The following is a 21,771-nucleotide window of genomic DNA, read 5'->3' as shown; positions in this document are numbered from 1 at the left end:
TATCCGATAACATTTTCCTATAGAAAACCTTATCCGATAACATTTCCTATAGAAAACCTTATCCGGATAATATTTTCCCATAGAAAACCGTTTCCGGATAACATTTTAATACAGAAAACATTTTCCATAAAAATAGGCTTTCCGGATAATCTTTTCCATTGCAAAATGTTATTCGGATAAGGTTTTCTATAGGAAAATATTATCCAAATAATGGAATATGTTATCCGGATAAAATTTTCTATGGGAAAATAATTTCCGAATAAAGCTTTCTATAGGAAAATGTTATCCGTAAAAAAATAATTTCCGAATAAAGCTTTCTATAGGAAAATGTTATCCGTAAAAGGGTTTCTATCCGGATAAGGTTTTCTATAGGAAAATATTATCCGCATAAGGTTTTCTATAGGAAAATGTTATCCGGAAAAGATTTTATATGGGAAAATGTTATCCGGAAAAGGTTTTCTATAGGAAAACGTTATTCAGATAAGGTTTCCTATAGGAAAATGTTAACCGGAAAAGTTTTCTATAGAAAAATATTATCCGCATAAGGTTTTCTATAGGAAAATCTTATCCAGAAAAGGTTTTCTATAGGAAAATATTATCCGCATAAGGTTTTCTATAGGAAAATCTTATCCAGAAAAGGTTTTCTATGGGAATGTGTTATCCGAATAAGGTGTGCTATAGGAAAATGTTATCCGAATAAGGGTTTTTTATGGGAAAATGTTATCCGGATAAGGTTTTCTATGGGAAAATGTTATCCGGTAAGGTTTTCTACAGGAAAATGTTATCCGAATAAGGCTTTCTATGGGAAATAGTTATCCGAATAAAGTTTTCTATGCGAAAATGTTATCCAAATAAGGTTCTCTCTGGGAAAATGTTATCCGAATAAGGTTTTCTTTGGGAAAATGCTATCCGGATAAGTTTTTCTATAGTAAAATGTTAACCGCATTGGGTTTTCTATAGGAAAACTTTATTCGGCTAAGAATTTTTAGGTAAATTTTATCCGGATAAGGTTTTCTATAGGAAAATGTTATCCGGATAAGGTTTTCTATAGGAAAATGTTATCCGGATAAGGTTTTCTATAGGAAAATGTTATCCGGATAAGGTTTTCTATAGGAAAATGTTATCCGGATAAGGTTTTCTATAGGAAAATGTTATCCGGATAAGGTTTTCTATAGGAAAATGTTATCCGGATAAGGTTTTCTATAGGAAAATGTTATCCGGATAAGGTTTTCTATAGGAAAATGTTATCCGGATAAGGTTTTCTATAGGAAAATATTATCCGCATAAGGTTTTCTATAGGAAAATCTTATCCAGAAAAGGTTTTCTATGGGAATGTGTTATCCGAATAAGGTGTGTTATCCGAATAAGGGGTTTTTATGGGAAAATGTTATCCGAATAAGGGGTTTTTATGGGAAAATGTTATCCGGATAAGGGTTTCTATGGGAAAATGTTATCCGGCAAGGGTTTCTACAGGAAAATGTTATCCGAATAAGGCTTTCTATGGGAAATAGTTATCCGAATAAAGTTTTCTATGCGAAAATGTTATCCAAATAAGGTTCTCTCTGGGAAAATGTTATCCGAATAAGGTTTTCTTTGGGAAAATGCTATCCGGATAAGTTTTTCTATAGTAAAATGTTAACCGCATTGGGTTTTCTATAGGAAAACTTTATTCGGCTAAGAATTTTTAGGTAAATTTTATCCGGATAAGGTTTTCTATAGGAAAATGTTATCCGGATAAGGTTTTCTATAGGAAAATGTTATCCGGATAAGGTTTTCTATAGGAAAATGTTATCCGGATAAGGTTTTCTATAGGAAAATGTTATCCGGATAAGGTTTTCTATAGGAAAATGTTATCCGGATAAGGTTTTCTATAGGAAAATGTTATCCGGATAAGGTTTTCTATAGGAAAATGTTATCCGGATAAGGTTTTCTATAGGAAAATATTATCCGCATAAGGTTTTCTATAGGAAAATCTTATCCAGAAAAGGTTTTCTATGGGAATGTGTTATCCGAATAAGGTGTGTTATCCGAATAAGGGGTTTTTATGGGAAAATGTTATCCGAATAAGGGGTTTTTATGGGAAAATGTTATCCGGATAAGGGTTTCTATGGGAAAATGTTATCCGGCAAGGGTTTCTACAGGAAAATGTTATCCGAATAAGGCTTTCTATAGGAAATAGTTTTCGGAATAAAGTTTTCTATGCGAAAAAGTCATCCAAATAAGGTTCTCTCTGGGAAAATGTTACCCGAATAAGGTTTTCTATGGGAAAATTCTATCCGGATAATGTTATCAATAGGAAAATGTTATCCGGATAAGTTTTTCTATAGTAAAATGTTATCCGCATTAGGTTTTCTATAGGAAAATGTTATTCGGGTAAGAATTTCTTTAGGTAAATGTTATCCGGATAAGTTTTTCTATGGTTTTCCATTGTTAAGTATTTGGATTTTTGAATTACAAATAAAATATTTCGAATTATCAAGGGAATAATTCAAATTTCATATGGAAAATTCGAATTTCAAATGAAATATTTCGAATTACAAATGGAATAATTTAAAATTAGAAATGAAATAATTTGAATTTCAAATAGAATAATTCGAATTAAAAATGGAATAATTCGAATTAAAAATGGAATTCTCGAATTAAAAATTATATGGTAAAAATTACAATAAAAATTTTTCGTATTACATCTAAAGTGGGTTTATTGCTAGAGTACCTCCCAAAGGCCCTAAAATAATGGAAGGCCCTACAGAGGTTCTTTAATGATAGAAGGCCTTCTAAAGATCCTCTGTTGATGGAAGGCCTTCGAAGGCCTCTCATTTGATAGAAGAACATCAAAAATCTTCTCTATTAACAGCAGACCTCCTAGCAATGGTCTGCAATGGACAAAGACATCTTAAGGGTCTGCTATTGATTGGTCTCGAAAATGTAAGGATCAGGAACTGCCTGTGCAAGGCGTTAAAAACCCATTATGTGGGCGACAGTGCTTGTCTGATTAGAATTTATGATGTTCCGGATCGTAGACCCGACTGTCGTCTTACGTTTTCTAACGGAAATTTTTCTCTTGAATTTCCATTCACTGATTAATAATTGTAAGCAACCAAAAAAGCAGGATTTGCGCAAAGCAAGCACCAGGTTTGAAACGGATGCGGACACTTTATGCTAATACCCTCCTAATGCTTGAACTGCCTCTGCAAGGCGTTAAAAACACCAAAATTTGGGCAACAGTACTTGGCTGAGTAAAACTTAAGTTGCTCATCGTAAACCCGACTGTCATGGGACGTTTTTCCGGCGGAAATTTCCCTCTTAAATTTCTTTTCAAACCTACCTCTGCAAGGCTTTAAAACCCCATTATTTTGGTGACAGTGCTTTACTGAGTAGACCTCAGGTTGCTCTGGATTGTTGTGGTGGAAATTTCTTTTCACAACTACCTCTGCAAGGCGTTAAAAACCCCATTATTTGGGCGACAGTGCTTGGTTGAGTCGAACTCAAGTTGTTCCGGATTGTGGACCCGACTGTCTTGGTACGTTCCAGTGGATATTTATTTCTCTCTTGAATTTCCTTTCACAACTGCCTCTGCAAGGCTTTAACGTAATTTTTTGTGGTGGAATTTTTTCTCTTAAATCTTCTTTCACCGACTAATAAGTGCAAGCAACCAACAAGATTCCAACATTTTCCAAAACATCTACAAATAGTAAAGCAGACATATTTTGACCATACAGGTTAACATCAACAGCTGAAGTCAATGCACCAACCAAATATTTACTCGTTGTAAGTAGAGCTGAATGATCGAAGATGTTTTTCAAATAAAAGAGGAAAGCCAAAGAGATTCCCACACAACCACCAAATTATGCTACTGGTTTCGCTGTTAGATACACAGCTCATCAGGCATATCTGGTGTGGAAGTGGCTTCACTGGCAATGCTTCGAATCTTATTTTTATACCGAAGTTATTGTAATTTGTAACTGCGTATCTTACCATCGAAATTTGATTTTTTCAAATGCAATAGGTTTTTTCCAACGACAAGGATTTTCTCGCTTCAATCTGCAATGGCTTCCATGACAGGCGTTTTTTTAAGCGCAGCCGTTAGAAGTTATGAGAAATGAGAAAAAACCTAAAAATTATTATTAAAAACTTATATTCGCCCTTAAAAGGCCATATTACAAATTGGTTTGGAAAGGTTTCCATCAATTTATAATATTGACGTTTTCTTCATTCATTTTAAATTCCAATTAAGTTCAAAATCTAACTGTTTAGCTTTCTTATTTATAACCAATGATTAAAAAATCAAGCAGCACCTACCTTCAATTCTTGAATGGCTTCCAAAACTAAATAGTGAAATAGTTTATCCTTCTGCAATTTTATGGCATTGCGGCAACGTTCCTCGGCATATTGCCGTTCACTGGAATCATGCCAACGATGTATAAAACTCTGAAGCATCAGAGCATAACGACCTTTGTTATTCAAATGTTCCAAACGCAATTGGACAAATTGTTTTTCGTTCTCTGTTAGATGTTTATGGAAATTGGGATCCTGCAAATGTTTACGATAGACAAATAGCTTATAAACATCGCGCAGAGGATAGTTGACTTCGGTTATATCTAATGTTCTGGTAATTTTAGCACATCCAATACGCAGTAGAATTCTTTTACGTTGCTCCAGTTTAGGATCGTTTGGTTCATAGTTGAAGTTCAGGAATTCTCGTACGCCTTCTTCATTTGGATCGATTTTTGGTACAGCATTTTCAACATAAGCATATTTGGGCCACCATTCGGTCCAATATTTTTCGGGCTCATGTTTGGAGCGGGACTTTGGTGGTTTCTTTAATGCTCCTGCTGCTATAAGACGTTTAGCCTCCTGATCGAGAGCTTTCGCTTGACGACGACGTCTTATAAAGCCATCGTCCTTGTTCTTTTTGGAACGACGTCTTTTTTTGTTTCCCCGATTTTGTGAATTATTTTGTTGTGGCGGATTGTTATTGTTATTACCACCAGTTGGTTTTGGATTATTAATTTTTGGTGGATTATTTTGTTGTGGCCGATTGTTCTTCTTATTATTTGTGGGAGGGCCGCCACCAGTGGTTTTTGGTTTATTTCTTGGTGATAAACCACGACCTCTACCCTTTGAATTATCCCTGGAGCGACCACGTTGCTGGCCAGAGGATCTGGGCTGGTTTTGCCGTGGTCCATTATCCTTGGAACGACTTCTTTTATTGCCACTAAAAGGTGGTCTTGCATTGTTTTGTTGATTAAAACCCTCCGAATTATAAGGATGATTAGGCATGTCCATAGAACGCCACATATCTGCTCCACTTCTATTGTTGTTTCCACCAAAAGTGGGAGGGAAATTTGAAGAAGTATTTCCACCTCCTGGAAATGGTGGCATATTCGCAAATTCGTTACCCCTATTAAATGCTCTTTCATTTCCAGCCATTTGGGGAGGTATGTTGTTTCTCATATTAAATCCTTGCGTTTGTTGATTGCCGCCAAAACCACGAGATATGTCATCAAACACTGCGGGTGGTGGTTGATTGAAATTTGCCGAAGAATCCATAAAGTTATCCCCTCCAAAACCACCAGTAGCAGGGTTATTAAATACTGGTGGTTGATTGAAATTACATTTTTGCATTTTTCCAATATTATCATTAAATTGGGGACCAAAACCTCGATTTCTATCATCAAACGGCTGATCCCCAAAGTTTCTAGCGTTTCCGTATCCTGGATTATTAAAGTCATTGCCAAATTGTTGATTTTGTTGATAAAAGTTGGAACTTCTGCTATTTTCAAAATCTTGATTGTTGCGGTAATTTGTGTCGTTATTGCCAAAATCACCTCTTGCAAATTCACCACCACCATAGTTCCTTGGACCATCATCTTGTGGCTGGCTCCTCATCACATCCCCAACATTCCTGCGAGTATATGGATCTGGATTTTCAAATTGTCGTTCATTTCGAGTGTGAGATATATCGGCATTGTCGAAACCAACATCAAAACTGGGTGGTAAAGGTGGTGGCTTTAATTCTCCATAGGGGGCATTTCTCTTCGTTCCAAAACGTTCTTCATCATAACGATTGTCTCTGCTAAAATCGTCATTGGGGGCATTTTTGTTCGTTGCAAATCGTTCTTCGCCATAACGATTAACTTTGCCAAAATCGTCATGGGAGACATTTCGGTTCGTTCCAAAACGTTCATCATCATAACGGTTATCTTTGCCAAAATCGTCATGGGAGACATTTCGATTCGTTCCAAACCGTTCATCATAACGATTTTCTCGGCCAAAATCGTCATTGTATCTGCTATTATCATTTCTTCCCATATTCATATTATTATCTCCTCTTCCCCCTCTTCTGTTGGTTTGTCTTTCATCATCCATATCACGACGATTTCTTGAAGCATCATAACGATTGTCACCACCACCACCTCCTCGTCCTCCTTCTCCACCTCTTCGATCATAATTCCAGTCATCATCTCTGCGTCTATAGTTGTCTTCGTGGTTGTTTTCACGTCGAGAATTGCGATTGAATTCTTCTCTTCCCCTAACATCTTGTCGTGGATTTTCATCTCGGCGATTTCTGGTGTAATCATTATCAAAATCTTTTTGGTTTCGATAATAATTACCATCACCAAATTCTCTAGAATCCATATCACGTCTGCGTTGTGGTGATCGTGATACTCGACGTTCCGAAAAGCTGGGCGGCACATTATAATCATCTCTCTTATTAGAGCGTGATGATCTTGCAGTAGTGATGGCGTCAACATCGTGCCGATTACCTGATTATTAAAATATTTTTTATTATGTTTTTTGTTCAATGGAGTGGATAAATTAACGGGTTACAAATAATTTAAGTACTAATATAGAAATGTTTATGTATAACAACCCATTTATTCTTAAGAAGAAACAAACTACAATTGTTCAGAAGTATAATAAAGATTAAAGTAAGAAAATATTAATGCATTAATTAATACAACATTCATTATTAATGGAATGAAAAAGCAAAGGGAACACTGAAGAAAGCACGAAGAGAACTAAGTCCACAGTCAAAAACTGGGGTCTCAAACAACATGTAATACACCTGGTTGTATAGGACAGTGGTCTGTCCCCTCTTAACCTATGGATGCATTGTCTGGTGGCACACCTTAAAATAATAATTCAAACCTATTCAAGCTAGCTACTATGTTGCGAGCTGAATCATACTAACTTTCGAGACGCCCGTAAATGTCTTAAGTACCCTAATCCATATCGCAGTGATACAGAATGAAGACGGAGTATTGAATTTCAAAATGTCGCCTTTGCACATTTAAAACGCAGAAACCACATAAAAAAGGCAACAGTCAGAAAAATGATTCATTATATAGATTTTGAAACCGTGTACATTTTTAATACTTTTTATACTGCTACTATACTGCAACGCATAGATAGACAGGTTGGACTAAGGGACAGAGAGGGTGAAACTGATTACGTTTCGCCATCTCTAGACTTTAACACAGCGCACGTAATCATCCCTGATGGGAATGAGTGGACCACTCCCTAGCCACAGATGGGTCGAAAATAGAAGAAGTAGAGGAAGCTGGTTGTGCTGTGAATAACTTAACAGAATCCCATACTAAATTAGCTAAAACTGGAACATTTTTCAGGCAGAAGATTTTACAGTGTCTATAGCTTTAGAGCTATAAGTGCGAATGACAGATAAAGCATTAGGATCCTCCGCAATTAAATCTAAAATTGGTAGAAATTGTACATCTGTTTTTAAAAACTTGTGGTAGTGTTGTTAAATTTTGTTGTGTACAAGGGCACTGCAATGTTGAGGGAAATGAAATGGACACGGGGTCTCAGTCTTCTGACCTACAAGCTCTGCTTCTTCATCGACAAACTCAACAATTTCTGCTTTGAGAAGACTGGCAGGACGGACTTGGATATACAAGGTATCGACATTTTATCTCAAGACGTAGGACTGCATTCCTACCTTATACATATATTTTTTAATCAATTTGGAGATTATCAAGATCAATTTTAAGCTACATATCTTTATTTAGTCAATGAAATTCATTATCCTTACAGACTAAGATATCATAGCTAATAATTAAAATAAAATATTATACTATATTCCAATAAGTTGTTTATACAAAGTTGAATTAAAATTGGCTTGAGAAGTATGGAATTCCTACAAAAAAATATTTTGGATGTACCCCGTGGACCCACAATAGTTGTTTATGCCGCTGCATCTGTGTGAATGCTATCCAAAGCTGCTTGATAGGATTGCCGATTTCTCTCGTATATCAATAGCACTCTCTCTAGATCATGAAGATCCCTGCCAGCATGCCTGAGTGAGGAACCAATCCATCTCGACTTGTGGTATTATCAAAATCGCCTGTCTCAATTTCAACGCCATAATGCCTTGGACCACCACCACCTTGATGTTGGCTTCTTACATCCGCAACATTCCTAGGAGCAAATAAAACCTGATTTTCAAATTGTCGTTCATTGCGAGTTTGAAATTCCATGGAATTGTTAAAACCAACATCAAAACTAGGTGGTATAGGCGGAGGTTTTAATTCTCCATAGGGAACATTTCTGTTAATTGCAAAACGTTCTTCTTCATACAGATTATCTCTGCCAAAATCGTCATGGGAGATATTTCTGTTCGTTCCAAAGCGTTCATCATCATAACGATTGTCTCGGTAAAAATCGTCATGGATTGCTGATTTCTCTCGTATATCAATTGACCTCTCTCTAGATCATGAAGATCCCTCCAATCATGCCTGGGTCCAATCCACCAAATTGTGACTGGGATGGCTTTCGCGGTAACACCCGAGCAGGTACTGCAACGAAAGCATGTCATTGTGTTGCTACACCGGAAGAATCTTTGTCTCCTCAAGTAGATGGTACACTGAAGACACCCTGTGGCAGTTATCAGGGCGACATTCTGGCAGGTTTGATTTTTTTTCATAGAGTTGCACTTACGTTCGCGGACGGCACTCGCGCCGCATAGCCTACCACAGACCAACCTGCACCCAAAGTGCTGCCGGCTAGGGACTTGATGACCTTCTTCCGACATCTCCGCTTGTCACCAATAGCTGCGACATACGTTAACGACGTGGGTATGCTGTCGAATGTTATCCAAGAATCTTTCTTGGAGTAGTTAATTAGTGGTCGGTATTCTGCTGCCCATGACATTCAATTGAGTACTCGCCTCCGCAGTAAATGCGAAGAACAGAGTGGCCGTAGATTTAGTGGCGGATCAGTCTAATAGAAGTTTAGCCTTTCACAAATGACATTAGGGAAGGCACCTGACAATCATCCGCATTCGATCTCAATGCCGTCTAGAGGGGGTGAAATACAGGGGAGATAGAGGTAAAACAGTTCCGTAGATATCACTCCACCCTGAGAAACACTCTCTTTTACATTTCTTGTTCCTGATTTCTACGTACGACTGGCACCCAACGTTTCAAACTTGGCCGGAGGAAAATCTACCCAATGTCCTCAAACAGCGTGGAGTGCTTGACAGTATCAAAGCCTTTTGATAAAGTGTTCTAAAGGAAGGCCTTCTGGGTGCCACCGTGGTGCAATGGTATGCACACCCGCCTTGCACATATAAGGTCGTGGGTTCGATTCCCCGACCCAGGCAACATCAAAACACTTTTCAACGGTGACAACATTTCCTGAGTATTTCAGCCGTGTAAAACTTCTCTACAAAAGTGGTGTCTTAGACACGCCGTTCGGACTCGGCGATAAACAGTAGGTCCCATATCATTGAGCTAATATGAATCGGGGTGCACTCATTGATATGAGAGAAGTCTCCCTTGTCTCTTATGGGATGTTTGTGGAACAATTCATTTCAATTCAAAGGAAGGCCTTCTGCACTTCTATAGGAAGGCCTACTGCTCCTCTACAGGAAGGCCTTGTGCTCCTCTACAGGAAGGCCTTCTGATCTTCTTTAGGAAGGCATTCTGCACTTCTATAGGAAGGCATTCTGCACTTCTATAGGAAGGCATTCTGCACTTCCATAGGAAGGCATTCTGCTCTTTTATAGCCTTAAGAGTCTTTGCTACGGGCGACAAAAGCGAAATCGGACTGTACGTTTCACCTTTGCGGCATCATTGCAGACTCCAGTAGCGGAACGATAAGGGTGACTAGCGACAGGATGAGAATTTCGTGATGTCCACAACTCATCCAGCTATTTCCGCATTACCATGGAGATTTTATCAGGGCCCAATAATTTGGATGATTATGCGTTCCTTATGGCATTCCCTACAACATTGGAAATTGTGGTAGTTCCTCCTCGGCAGGAAGAGTACTAGTACTAAGTAATACTCTCCGTTTCGCCCTGCCATTCCAGGCGTTCTCGAGAAACTGTCTTGCACACCTTTTCGGATCAGTTAGCGTAACGTCGCCAAAAGTGACTGAGGTCGTATATTCATTCTTCTCAGGGTTCCAGAGCGACATAACCGTTGCACAGAATTCACTTATTCCGGCTCCAATGTAGCAACTCTTCAGATGATTTAGATGATTCTTCAAGTTCGTTTTCCTTTATTTTTTGACAATATTGGGAAACAAAACTTAGGCAACTGGCAAAATAAACCATTAGGTCCGTCCACGACAAAACAATAATGGCCTGTTTCACTAAGACGATTCGAATACAAATTCGTTCGAACTACTACCAAACTTCAGCACGGTGCTCTTGAATCAAATTTAAATGGAAGGTGCTGGGAAGTTTTTGCAGATTCTGAAACAGCAATGTTCATAGATGAGAAAAATCCAATAACAACAAAAAATCGCTGTAAGGATTTTTACATAAATCGCGGTCAAAATTTTTATTAGGTTTTCACGATTTTGCTTGGAATCCGCAAGTCCAATCGAAATGGAGCTAAAGAAAATGTTGTAGCTGTGAAAATTCTCTACAGGATTGACGTTAATGATTTGTTTTTAGGCTGTACCATTTTTGAGATAAAGAAGCTCAGTTTACATTATTTGGTTTTTTTGTTAGGGTTTCGCTATTTTGCTTAAATACGACAAGTCTTATCGGCATGGGACCTGAAAAAATCTTATAGCTGTGAAAATTCTCTACAAGACTGGCTTATGTAATTTTTCCTAGGTTGTACCATTTTTTAAGATATATAAGTTTAAGTTGAGAAATTGCAGTCATGGCATTGTTTTATCAGGAGACTATACAGAATTGAATTGAATTTGAATTGTCCCAATTTCAACTTCTATATCTCAAAAGTTGTAAAACCTACGAAAATATCATTAAGGTCAATCTAGTAGAGAATTTTGATAGCTACAACATTTTCTTCAGTCTGATTTTGATAGGACTTGCGGTTTCTAAGCAAAATCGTGAAAACCTAAACAACCCCTAAAAATGTCAACTTGAATCGCGATTTATTTAAAAAGCGCTCCGACGATTTTTTTTGTTTTTTGATTTTTCTCATCTATGAACATTGTAGTTTCAGAATCCGCAAAAACTTCCCAGGTGTAAGCACCTTCCATTTAAATTTGATTCAAGATCACCGTGTCAGTTGTTTGAAAAATATTGTTTTCATTTTCAATCAAACAAACATTTCATACAACAACAGGAGTTTGGTAGTAATTCGAACCAATTTGAATTTGAATCGTATTAGAAAAACAGGCCATTTAGATTCTAAAAAGAGAAACTGGTTTGTGTTGATTTCACAGCTGTTAATAAAAAACCAAAATCTTCCCGTTCTAATGTTTCGTTCAAAAAGTTGGGCAATGTGATATCAATGTAAAGATCTCAAACTCAATCCGATTTGCCATTTGGTTGTATGAGTATATTTAAAATCTAACTGTTTAGCCTATTATATTCATTCATTAAAAAAAAAGAAATCAGGACCACCTACCTTAAGTTCCTGAATGGCTTCCGAAACTAAATAATGAAATAGTTTATCCATCTGCATTCTGCTGGCATTATATTTCGTTTTTCCACGAATATTCGTGGAACGTATTCTTTGATATGACTCATGCCAACGGTGTATTAAACACTGAAGCATCAAAGCATAGCGATATTTATTTCTAAAATGTTCCAATCGTGTTCGGACATAATGTTTCTCCGCTTTTGTTAGAAATTTTTGAAATTTTTTATCTTGTAAATGTTTACGATAGACAAATACTTTATAGACATCTCGTAATTTATAGTTGAGTTCATTTATATCCAAGTTTCGGGCTACTTTAGCACATCCAACATCCAATAGCAATCTTATACGTTGCTCGAATTCATCACTGTAGGGTACATAATCGGCATAGTCGAATTTGAGGAATTTTCTAACTCCATCAGCATTTGGATCGATTTTTGGTATGACTTTTTCAATGTAAGCATATTTTGGCCACCATTCGGTCCAATATATTTTCGGATTAAGTTTAGATAGGTTTTTGGGAGGTTTCTTTATAACTCCAGTTCTTATTAGAATTTTGTCCTCCCGTATGCGAAGGTTTCTCCGTTTACGTACTATTTTTTCATTTGCAATCTGTTTCTTTGTAGGTCGTTTTGGTTTGTCATTTCTTTGTGAAAAACCACAAGTTCTGTCCTTTGTATTGACGCTGGATCGACCACCTCGTTGCTGATTAGAGAATCTTGAATTACCTCGCTGAGGGTAATCATTACGATTAGTAGACGACGATCCATTGTCCCTGGAACGACCTCTTTGATTGTTTTGTTGAATACAATCATCTGGACTATTGGCTTGGTCAGACCAATCCATAGAACGCCACACATCGCTGTTGTTGCTGTCAAATGGAGGCATTTGTCCAAAATTGTTAACCCTGTGGGGATTGTTTCCATAACTATTATCAAATATTGGTGGTGGTTGATTGAAATCAACAGCAGATGATTGCATACATTGATCTCTTCCAAAATTGTTATTATGTTGTTTTCCACCAAATCCCTGATTAATTTCATCGAATGGGCGGTTCATGGTGCTTCTGGAATTATCATATCCTGGATCATGAAAGTTACTGCCAAACTGTTGTGCTTGTTGATAATTTCCCAAGATTAAACTTCTGTCATCCTCCTTCCAGCCTTGACTTGTGGTATTATCAAAATCGCCTGTCTCAATTTCACCGCCATAATGCCTTGGACCACCACCACCTTGATGTTGGCTTCTTACATCAGCAACATTCCTAGGAGCAAAAAAAACCTGACTTTCGAATTGTCGTTCTTTGCGAGTTTGAAATTCCATGGGATTGTCAAAACCAACGTCAAAACTAGGTGGTATAATTGGAGGTTTTAATTCTCCATGGGGGACATTTCTATTCATTGCAAAACGTTCTTCATCATACCGACTATCTCTGCCAAAATCGTCATGGGAGATATTTCTGTTCGTTCCAAAGCGTTCATCATCATAACGATTGTCTCGGTCGAATTCGTCATTGTATCGATTAACATTTCTTCCCATATTCATATTATATCCTCCTCTACTGCTGCATGGTCTTTCAACATCCATACTATTCGTATCAAAATGACCATCATCATCCAAACCATTTCTGCCACCATGGCCATCTCTGGCAAAATCTTCATTGTATCTGTTGTCATTTCTTCTCATATTCATATTATCTCCTCCTCTTCTGATGCATTGTCTTTCAATTTCCATACGGTTCGATCCAAAATGTCCATCATCATAACGATTGTCTCTGACAAAATCGTCATTGTATCTGTTATTATCATTTCTTTCCATATTCACATTATAATCTCCCGCTCTTTTTTTGCTTTGTCTTTCATCATCCACATCACGTCGATTTCGTGAAAAATCATAACGATTGTCACCACCACCACCACCTCGTACTCCTTCTCCTCCTCTTCGATCATAATTCCAGTCATCATCTCTGCGTCTATAGTTGTCTTCCCGTCTTCTTGTTCCTCCTCTACTCCGATCATAATTCGTGTCATCATCTCTGCTTCTATCGTTGTCTTCGCGGTTGTTTTCACGTGGAGAATTACGATAAAATTCCTCTCTTTCCCTAACGGCTTGTCGTTGATTATCTTCTCTGTGATTTCTGGCGTAATCATCATCAAAATCTTTTTGATTTCTATAATAATTACCATTACCAAATGCTCTCTCCATCTCAAGTCTGCGTCTTCTGCGTCGTCGACGTTCCGAAGAGCTAAGCGGCACATTATTATCATCTCTCTCATTAGAGCGTGATAATCCTGAAGATGAGATGGCGTTAACATTGTCCCGATTACCTGATTATTAAAACATTTTAATTACGTTTTTGTTCAATGGATTGGATAAAGTAAAAGATTACAAATATTTCAGGGTGATTATGCATGTAAACTCCCCGAGAGTTTTGTCTTTCTGTCGTTTCAACTTAAAGTAAAAAGTGAGAAAACTCACGGGGAGTTGATATTTATAATTGAGCTGCTGATAAAGAACTCTTTAAGTATAACACCCGACCAACGTGATCCCTATTGACTAGAACGAAATTAAATTGTTCAGAAGTATAAGAAAGATTAAGATAAGATGATAATCTATTGATAGAAAACAGCTTAAAGCCGAAAACACATCCAATGTTTCAGTAAAGTTGGACGCCATTTCTGATAAAAGAATAAAGAAGAGTTCAATCTATGTTACCCTAGCTCTTTTATTCTTTTATCAGAAATGATGCCCAACTTTAGGTGTGTTTTCGGCTTAAAGGTTACGCTACATTTCATGTAATGGAATAAAGGCTAGTTACTACCTAATAAAAAGGCGATCTTGTAGTTCTTTATTCGTTTACACAAATTGCGGTTTGAATAAGCCTGAATTTCTCATTGTGTTTTCACGGTCTATTGGTATATGTACAGTGAGTCACAGTCAAAAGTATCCACGTGAGTTTCTCTAATTAAAGCTGCAATTGCTAAGAGTTAAATAATGAAAGTGATTTCGTTATTTTTTTATCAGGGCAATCCTAAAGATTTCCCTCGGAATTATTCCGCACGGAAAATAATTTAAAATGGTGAAATTCTTTAAAAATCATTCTGGGCAATCATGAATATTTCCTTCGAAATTTTCCGCACGGAAAATAATTTTAAAGTAAGATTCTTTAAAAACCAATATTTTATAACGTTGAAAACTACTCGGATCACGTAATTATGGAATATTCTCGCCGAATCGAGGAAAAATATTCGCTTTTTGGACTTAAATGTGGAAATAAAAAATTGTGAAATTGGGGAAAGGGAACAAATTCCACACGGATTTTTTATTCATGATTGCACTGATTATTTTTAAAACGTGGAAAACAAAAAATCAACAAAATATTCCCTTTTTGGACATCAATACGGAAATAAAAAATTGTGAAATTGGGGAAAGGGAACAAATTCCGTACAGAATTTTTATTCATGATTCCCCTGTATACTTTAAATTGATGTCTTAACTTAAAATCAATAAAATAAAATTAGCAATTAAAATTCAAAATTCTGATCAACAATAATTGTTAACGTAATTTTTTACCTCACAGTAAAAAGTATTCACCAGTAGTGCGATTCTCTAAATCATTTTTTGAGTTAACGACAAATGTCGTTAACATTAAAACGCAAAATTATGAATGAAAAGTTCAAATAAAAGTTGACAACACTGTTGCTATCGATAGAACTTTACGACTACTTTCTCTTGGTCGCTAACTTACCTAAAAATATCGTTAATTACCGAATTCATAAGCATTTTAATTTTACCGATTTTTGTCGGTAACTCAAAAAATGTGTTAGAGAATCGCACTACTGGAATTCTATAATTTAATATTATAATTTTGTTCTTGTTTTTTATACAATCTGCATAAGTTTGCCAGTTGAGAGATCATTTTTTTTCAAATTAAGACAATGAGAAGTCATACAACAATTGTCGAAAGGAAATTAAGTTCCCAGCTCGCTCTGAGTGAATCCTCTGCTAATATGGAGATGGCCTTCAGCGCAGTTGTTGTGCTGCTTACGGATCCTGTGATATTGATCGAACTAGAAAGATATTTCTGATGCTGGAAGAACTATAGCCACAAGTGCCTTTGCTACGGGCGTCAAAAGCGAAATCGGTTTGTAAGATTCACCTTTGCTGGCATCCTTTTCGGGCTTCAGTAGCTGGCCTATTTTCCAGACTTCGGGAACGATGTGTTTGGCAAGTGAAAAAAATAAAAACACAAAATTCATCTCTATTGGATCGATGGAATGGGTTCAAATGCTAAGGAAAAGATCGGATCTATCACGACTTCCTTTGAATTGTTTCAAATGCTGATGAAACGATCGGATCTTTCACGACTTCATTCGAATGGGTTCAAATGCTGATGAAAAGATCGGATCTTTCACGACTTCATTTGAACTAATGCAAAAGATCCAGTGAAATCATGGCATCTAATGGAAACACTTCCATAAAATTTTGCTGGGTTATTATTCATCATGCTGAATAGGGAAAATCTCAAAGGAACTTAGCAGAAAGTCTCAATATTACTCGAACTGCTGTTCAAAAAATCATATTGAGGCATAAAACCAAGAATAGAATCTGCAACAAGTCGAAAAACAAAATATTCATTGAAAGAGACGAAAAGTGGCAGCTTCAACTGGTAGCCGATTATTAGGATGTGCAAAGTATGGATTACATCGGTCACTCCCTTCAAGAGTTATCGTGCACAAAAATTTTCCAAACATTTCTGAACTTTTGTGGGGGAGGTACCTGAAGGTCTATACCGATATGGCTTATCTTCGAATTTTAACTATGTTTGGACAAAATATTACCAAGGCCAAATTTTGGACCGAATCGGCAGATCCGTTCAGGCTATTTTCTCAGGAAGTATGGACTTGCCCCTGAAGAAACTTGTACCGTCGTATGGGGGGAAGTGAATACAAGTTGCTGCAACAAAAATCAAAGCGATTCGAGAGCAGGTCCTAAACTGAACTTATCCGAAATTTTGTGTGGGAGGTACCCGAAGGAGTCTGGTAGAAATTTCACGATGTGCAAAGTATGGACCAAATCGGTTACTCCCTTCAAGAGTTATCGTACCCACAAATTTTCCAAACATTTTGGAAATTTTAAGGAGGAGGTACCGGAAGGAGTGGGCCGATATTGCTCATCTTCGAACTTAAACTAAGTTTGGACAAAATATTACATACATATGTTACCACAACATCCCCGAAGGGACAAGGGAGACTTCTCTCATATCAATGAGTGCACGCCGATTCATATTGGCTCAATGATATGGGACCTACTTTTTATCGCCGAATCCGAACGGCGTGTCTTACGACCCCACTTGTAGAGAAGTTTTTCATGGCTTAAATATTCAGGAAATGTCGCCATATTACGAAAACCAAAATTTGAACCGAATCGGTTCATCCGTTCGAGAGTTATCGTACGCACCAGCCAGCCAGACAGACAGACGGGCGGACATTGCTATATCAACTCCAAATTGTCTGAAACACATTTTGTCCAAACATACTTGGGGTCTAAAACCATTATTTCGATGAGGCACATTTTGCCCGCATTAAAGTGTATATACCCTTTCTAGCCTAAAGGCTGAGGGTATAAATATAGAAAACATACGACGGACCTCGTAAAAAATTTCCTATTTTGACTACTTTAAGCTGTCAGCGGCGCAAGTCATAGGGTCTTCATATGGATATGCTTAGGGTGTCTACTATATAGTCCAGTATTCAAATATATAAAATAAATTTAATAGCTCCCATGATTAAGCCATAACCTAAAAATCGTCATGAAGTCTGCCAACGAGAAGTACATGGGTTATGTGGTAATGATATCACTGGTAAATGATATCTCTTTAGCAGACGACTTCATGACGATTGTTAGGTTATGGCCGAATTTACCTGAAATTTGCTATTTATATTTTATTAATTTTAAGTTAAGACACTAATGTAAAAGTATAAAAAAGTATAAAATCACTTGCATTAATTAACTCTTAGCATTCGCATTATTATATTTTGAGAATTTTTGAAAAAAGCATTTTTTGTCAAAATATTGAATTTACCGGCCTTTAACAAGGGAATTTTAGAAACTTCAGAGGCCAATTTCTCGGGAAGTACGGATTTTCACAACAAATGTTATATATATTTGTGATCAGGGTGACGAGACCTAACCGTGAAAAAATGTTTCATCAAGATCCGAGCTTAATGCGTCAGCTCATCTTATGCCAAAGTTTGGCAATGATCTCAATGCAAAGACCTGCCAAAAAATCAATCACTTTGTTTTTTTTTTTAACTCAAACCGATTTGCGCAATTCAAAATCTAACTGTTTAACTTTTTATATTCATTCATTTAAAAACACAAGAAAAATCAGGGCCTACCTTCAATTCCTGAATGGCTTCCGAAACTAAATAATGAAATAGTTTATCATTCTGCAATTTTTTGGCATGTCGACTAAGTTCCGTGGCATGTTGTCGTTCATACGAATCATGCCAACGATGTATAAAACACTGAAGCATCAAAGCATAGCGATATTTATTATTGAAATGTTCCAAACGTGTTCGGACATAATGTATCTCCGCTGCTGTTAGATGTTTTTGAAAATTTGGATCTTGTAAATGTTTACGATAGACAAATACTTTGTAGATATCTCTTAATTGATGGTTGACTTCATTTATATCCAAATTTCGGGATATTTTAACACATCCAATATTCAATAGAACTTTTTTACGTTGCTCGAATTTTTGAGTGTTAGGTTCATATTCGAATTTGAGGAATTGTTCAACTCCATCAGTATTTGGATCGATTTTTGGTATGACTTTTTCAACGTAAGCATATTTTGGCCACCATTCGGTCCAATATTTTTCTGGCTCCAATTTAGAAAGACCTTTGGGAGGTTTCTTTAAAATTCCAGTTTTCCTGAGACGATAAGCCTGTTTTTGGAGAAGGTCTTTTCGTTGGCGACGACTTGTATAAATGGCGTCCTGCTTAATTTTATGTTTGTTAGGTTTGTTTTTGGTTGGGGCACCTCCAGGGATTTTTGCTTCACGATTTCTGCACTTTAAATTATTCCCGGATCGACCACCTCGTTGCTGATTAGAGGATCTTGAATTACCTCGCTGAGGGTAATCATTTCGATTACTAGATGAACGCTCATTATCCCTGGAACGACCTCTGTGATTTTTTTGTTGGATAGAATCATCTGGATTCTTAGATTGGCCAGGCCAATCCATAAAACGCCACATATCGCTGCCACCACTTCTATTGTTTTTGCTGCAGAATGGAGGCACATTTCCAAAATTGTTACCATCACCAATCTGGGAATTGTTGCCAAAACCTCCCGGTATGTTATCAAACATTGGTGGTGGTTGATTAAAATCCATAGCAGAGGATTTCATAAATTGATCTCCTCTATAATTTGAAGAATTTCCAAAATTGTTTCCATTTTGATTTCCAAAAGCATTATCATTTCCATTAAATGGGAATGTCATAGTGCTTTTAGAAAAATTACCAAAATCGCCATTCTCAAATTCACCGCCATAATGTCTTGGACCACCACTCTGCTGCTGTTGGTTTCTAATATCTCCAACATTCCTACGAGAAAATGGATCCTGACTTTCAAAGTGTCGTTCATTGCGGTTATCCTCAAAGCCTTGTTGATTTGTGGTATTACCAAAATCGCCTCTCTCAAAATTAGCTCCATAGTTTCTCAGACCACCACCTTGCTGCTGTTGGCTTCCAATATCCGCAACATTCCTACGAGCAAATGGATCCTGACTTTCAAATTGTCGTTCATTGCGATTATCCTCAAAGCCTTTATTTGTGGTATTACCAAAGTCGCCTCTCTCAAAATTAGCTCCATAGTTTCTTAGACCACCACCTTGCTGCTGTTGGCTTCTAATATCCCCAACATTCCTACGAGCAAATGGATCCTGACTTTCGAATTGTCGTTCATTGCGATATTGGAATATTTTGGCATTGTCGATACCAACATCAAAACTAGGTGGTAAAGGTGGAGGTTTTAATTCTCCACAGTTGGCATTATTGTGTGTTCCAAATGGTCCATCATCATTATGATTATCTCTGCCAAAGTTGCCGTTGTATCTGTTATCATTTCTTCCCATATTCATATTATCTCCAGTTCTTCGTGCGACTTGCCTTTCATCATCTGCATCACGATGATTTCGTGAATAATCATTACGATTTTCAACACCTCTTCCTGCTTCTCTTCGATCATAATCTCTATCTTCATGTCTATCATCGTATTTTTCATCTCGAGAATTAAGATTTAATTCTTCTCTTCTTCCCCTAACAACACGTGGTTGATCGTCATCTCTACTAAACCTGGAGTAATCATCTCGGCGTCTGAACAACATACCATCATTAAAATCTGGTTGATTTCTATAATTGCCATCACCAAATTTTCTATAATCCATGCCACCACCAAGCAGTGGTGAATATCTTGTGGTATTGATATTATCATCGTAAAGTTTACCTTATTATTAAAAATTTGAGATTGATATTTTCAATTAAACATCAACTTTAAAGGATAGCTTGTGTATGTGTGTGTTTAAGCTGTGTTTTTCTATCATAATACATCAATGTTGTTACTCTCAAAATCGGAATCGAAATTCTAAGAAATTGCAGAATAAATTCAGAGCCTTGTTTGTAGTGAATTAGGCATTTGAACTTTGTTGTTTCAATTAGGCAGGCCATGTAATCTTCATACAAGATGTACATACACAATTTCTCTTCTTTTTTAAATAGTACCAACAACAACCACTATGATAGTTATTGAAATATACCCCCCATTTTCACGTGTTAACTATTCTCATACATACAATAAGAAAAATTTAACAAACTTACCTGGACCACTGTTCATTGCTGGCGTTTGATAAGATGGCCCACCGGATGAATTGACCGCATTGGATGAAAAATATTGATTAAGATTTTGTTCCAAATTATTCTGTGTAAAAAAGGAGAAAAAGTTATTAAGAAACACATTAAAAGTTTGTAAAGAATCTTACCCTTGGAAACCGGGGACCACCTTGATCCATAGACCGGTTAAAATTACGGCGATCTCCCATTTTCTCGGGTTTTTTTAGAAATGAAACAAAATAATTGCAATCAATTTACTACTCCGTTCGCCAGCTTTTTTTCTCGATATCAGTTATGTGCTTCTTCGTCGGTTTTTTGTGTGTTTGTGCCGCTGAAGAAAATAACGGGGTTCCATAGTGTGGCTATTTTTAATTGTCATCGCTATAGTGAATACAACTCTGTGTGAATGAGCACAACCAAATCGCTGACGTTCATCGAAAATTATAAAATGACATGTGGTCTGTTCCTGCGGCTCAATTCTGTTTCTATGAAAAAGTGAAATGAAAAAATTATAAAGGAAATAAATGTCAAATGAAAAATATTATAAAGAAAATATTTTTCATTTCAAATTTTCATAGAACAAGAATCCAGCCCCTGGGGCTCAATTCTTGTTCTTGGTCTGTTCCAGAACTGCAAGAATCTACTAATTTTTACTATTTTTTCCGATAACATAAAGGAAAAAATGCTATCGTAGTAAAAAATGGTAGCTTCTTGCAGGTTCTGGAACAGAGCATCTATGAAAAATTAAAATGAGTAATTTCAATGAAATTTTGACTTGAAACTTTGCATTTTTTGGGAAAAATGCATAATTTTAAGAAACTAGTGTACACGGTTTCATGTGTTCTGCAATTTTTCTTTGTTGCAATATTTGTATGAAACAAACAGGCCGTCTTATTTTACATTTTCTTTTACTTTCATGTCAAAATTTCTGTGAAATTACTCTTAGTGTGGCCCGGGACTAAGAAAGGTTAGCTAAAGCTTCCTGTCAATTTAATTTTTTTCTTTTGAC

General features: G+C 36.8%; 1 protein-coding gene across 4 annotated transcripts in view; it reads right to left on the bottom strand.

Moving 5' to 3' along the window:
* LOC141394871 (uncharacterized) overlaps positions 1-21,139 on the bottom strand; it is a 37,451-nt gene extending 16,312 nt beyond the window's left edge. For 2 of the 4 annotated variants that reach the window (XM_073969971.1, XM_073969972.1), the window contains exons 1-2: positions 20,912-21,109; positions 20,751-20,850 (exon numbers count right to left, since the gene is read on the bottom strand). In XM_073969971.1, the coding sequence (XP_073826072.1) occupies positions 20,751-20,850; positions 20,912-20,971 (160 nt within the window). In that variant the 5' untranslated portion in view covers positions 20,972-21,109. Of the gene's footprint in view, positions 1-4,299; positions 6,768-11,852; positions 14,192-20,750; positions 20,851-20,911 lie in introns of all 4 variants that reach the window. The other 2 variants (XM_073969969.1, XM_073969970.1) reach the window with 2 other exon arrangements.
* Positions 21,140-21,771: the final 632 nt, after the last annotated feature.

Source organism: Musca autumnalis, unplaced genomic scaffold, assembly GCF_047663935.1.
Source record: "Musca autumnalis isolate F117 unplaced genomic scaffold, ASM4766393v1 scaffold_2, whole genome shotgun sequence".
Taxonomy (NCBI): Eukaryota; Metazoa; Arthropoda; class Insecta; order Diptera; family Muscidae; genus Musca; species Musca autumnalis.
Note: the sequence above shows the minus strand (reverse complement) of the source record. Positions and strands in the feature narration are given on the sequence as shown.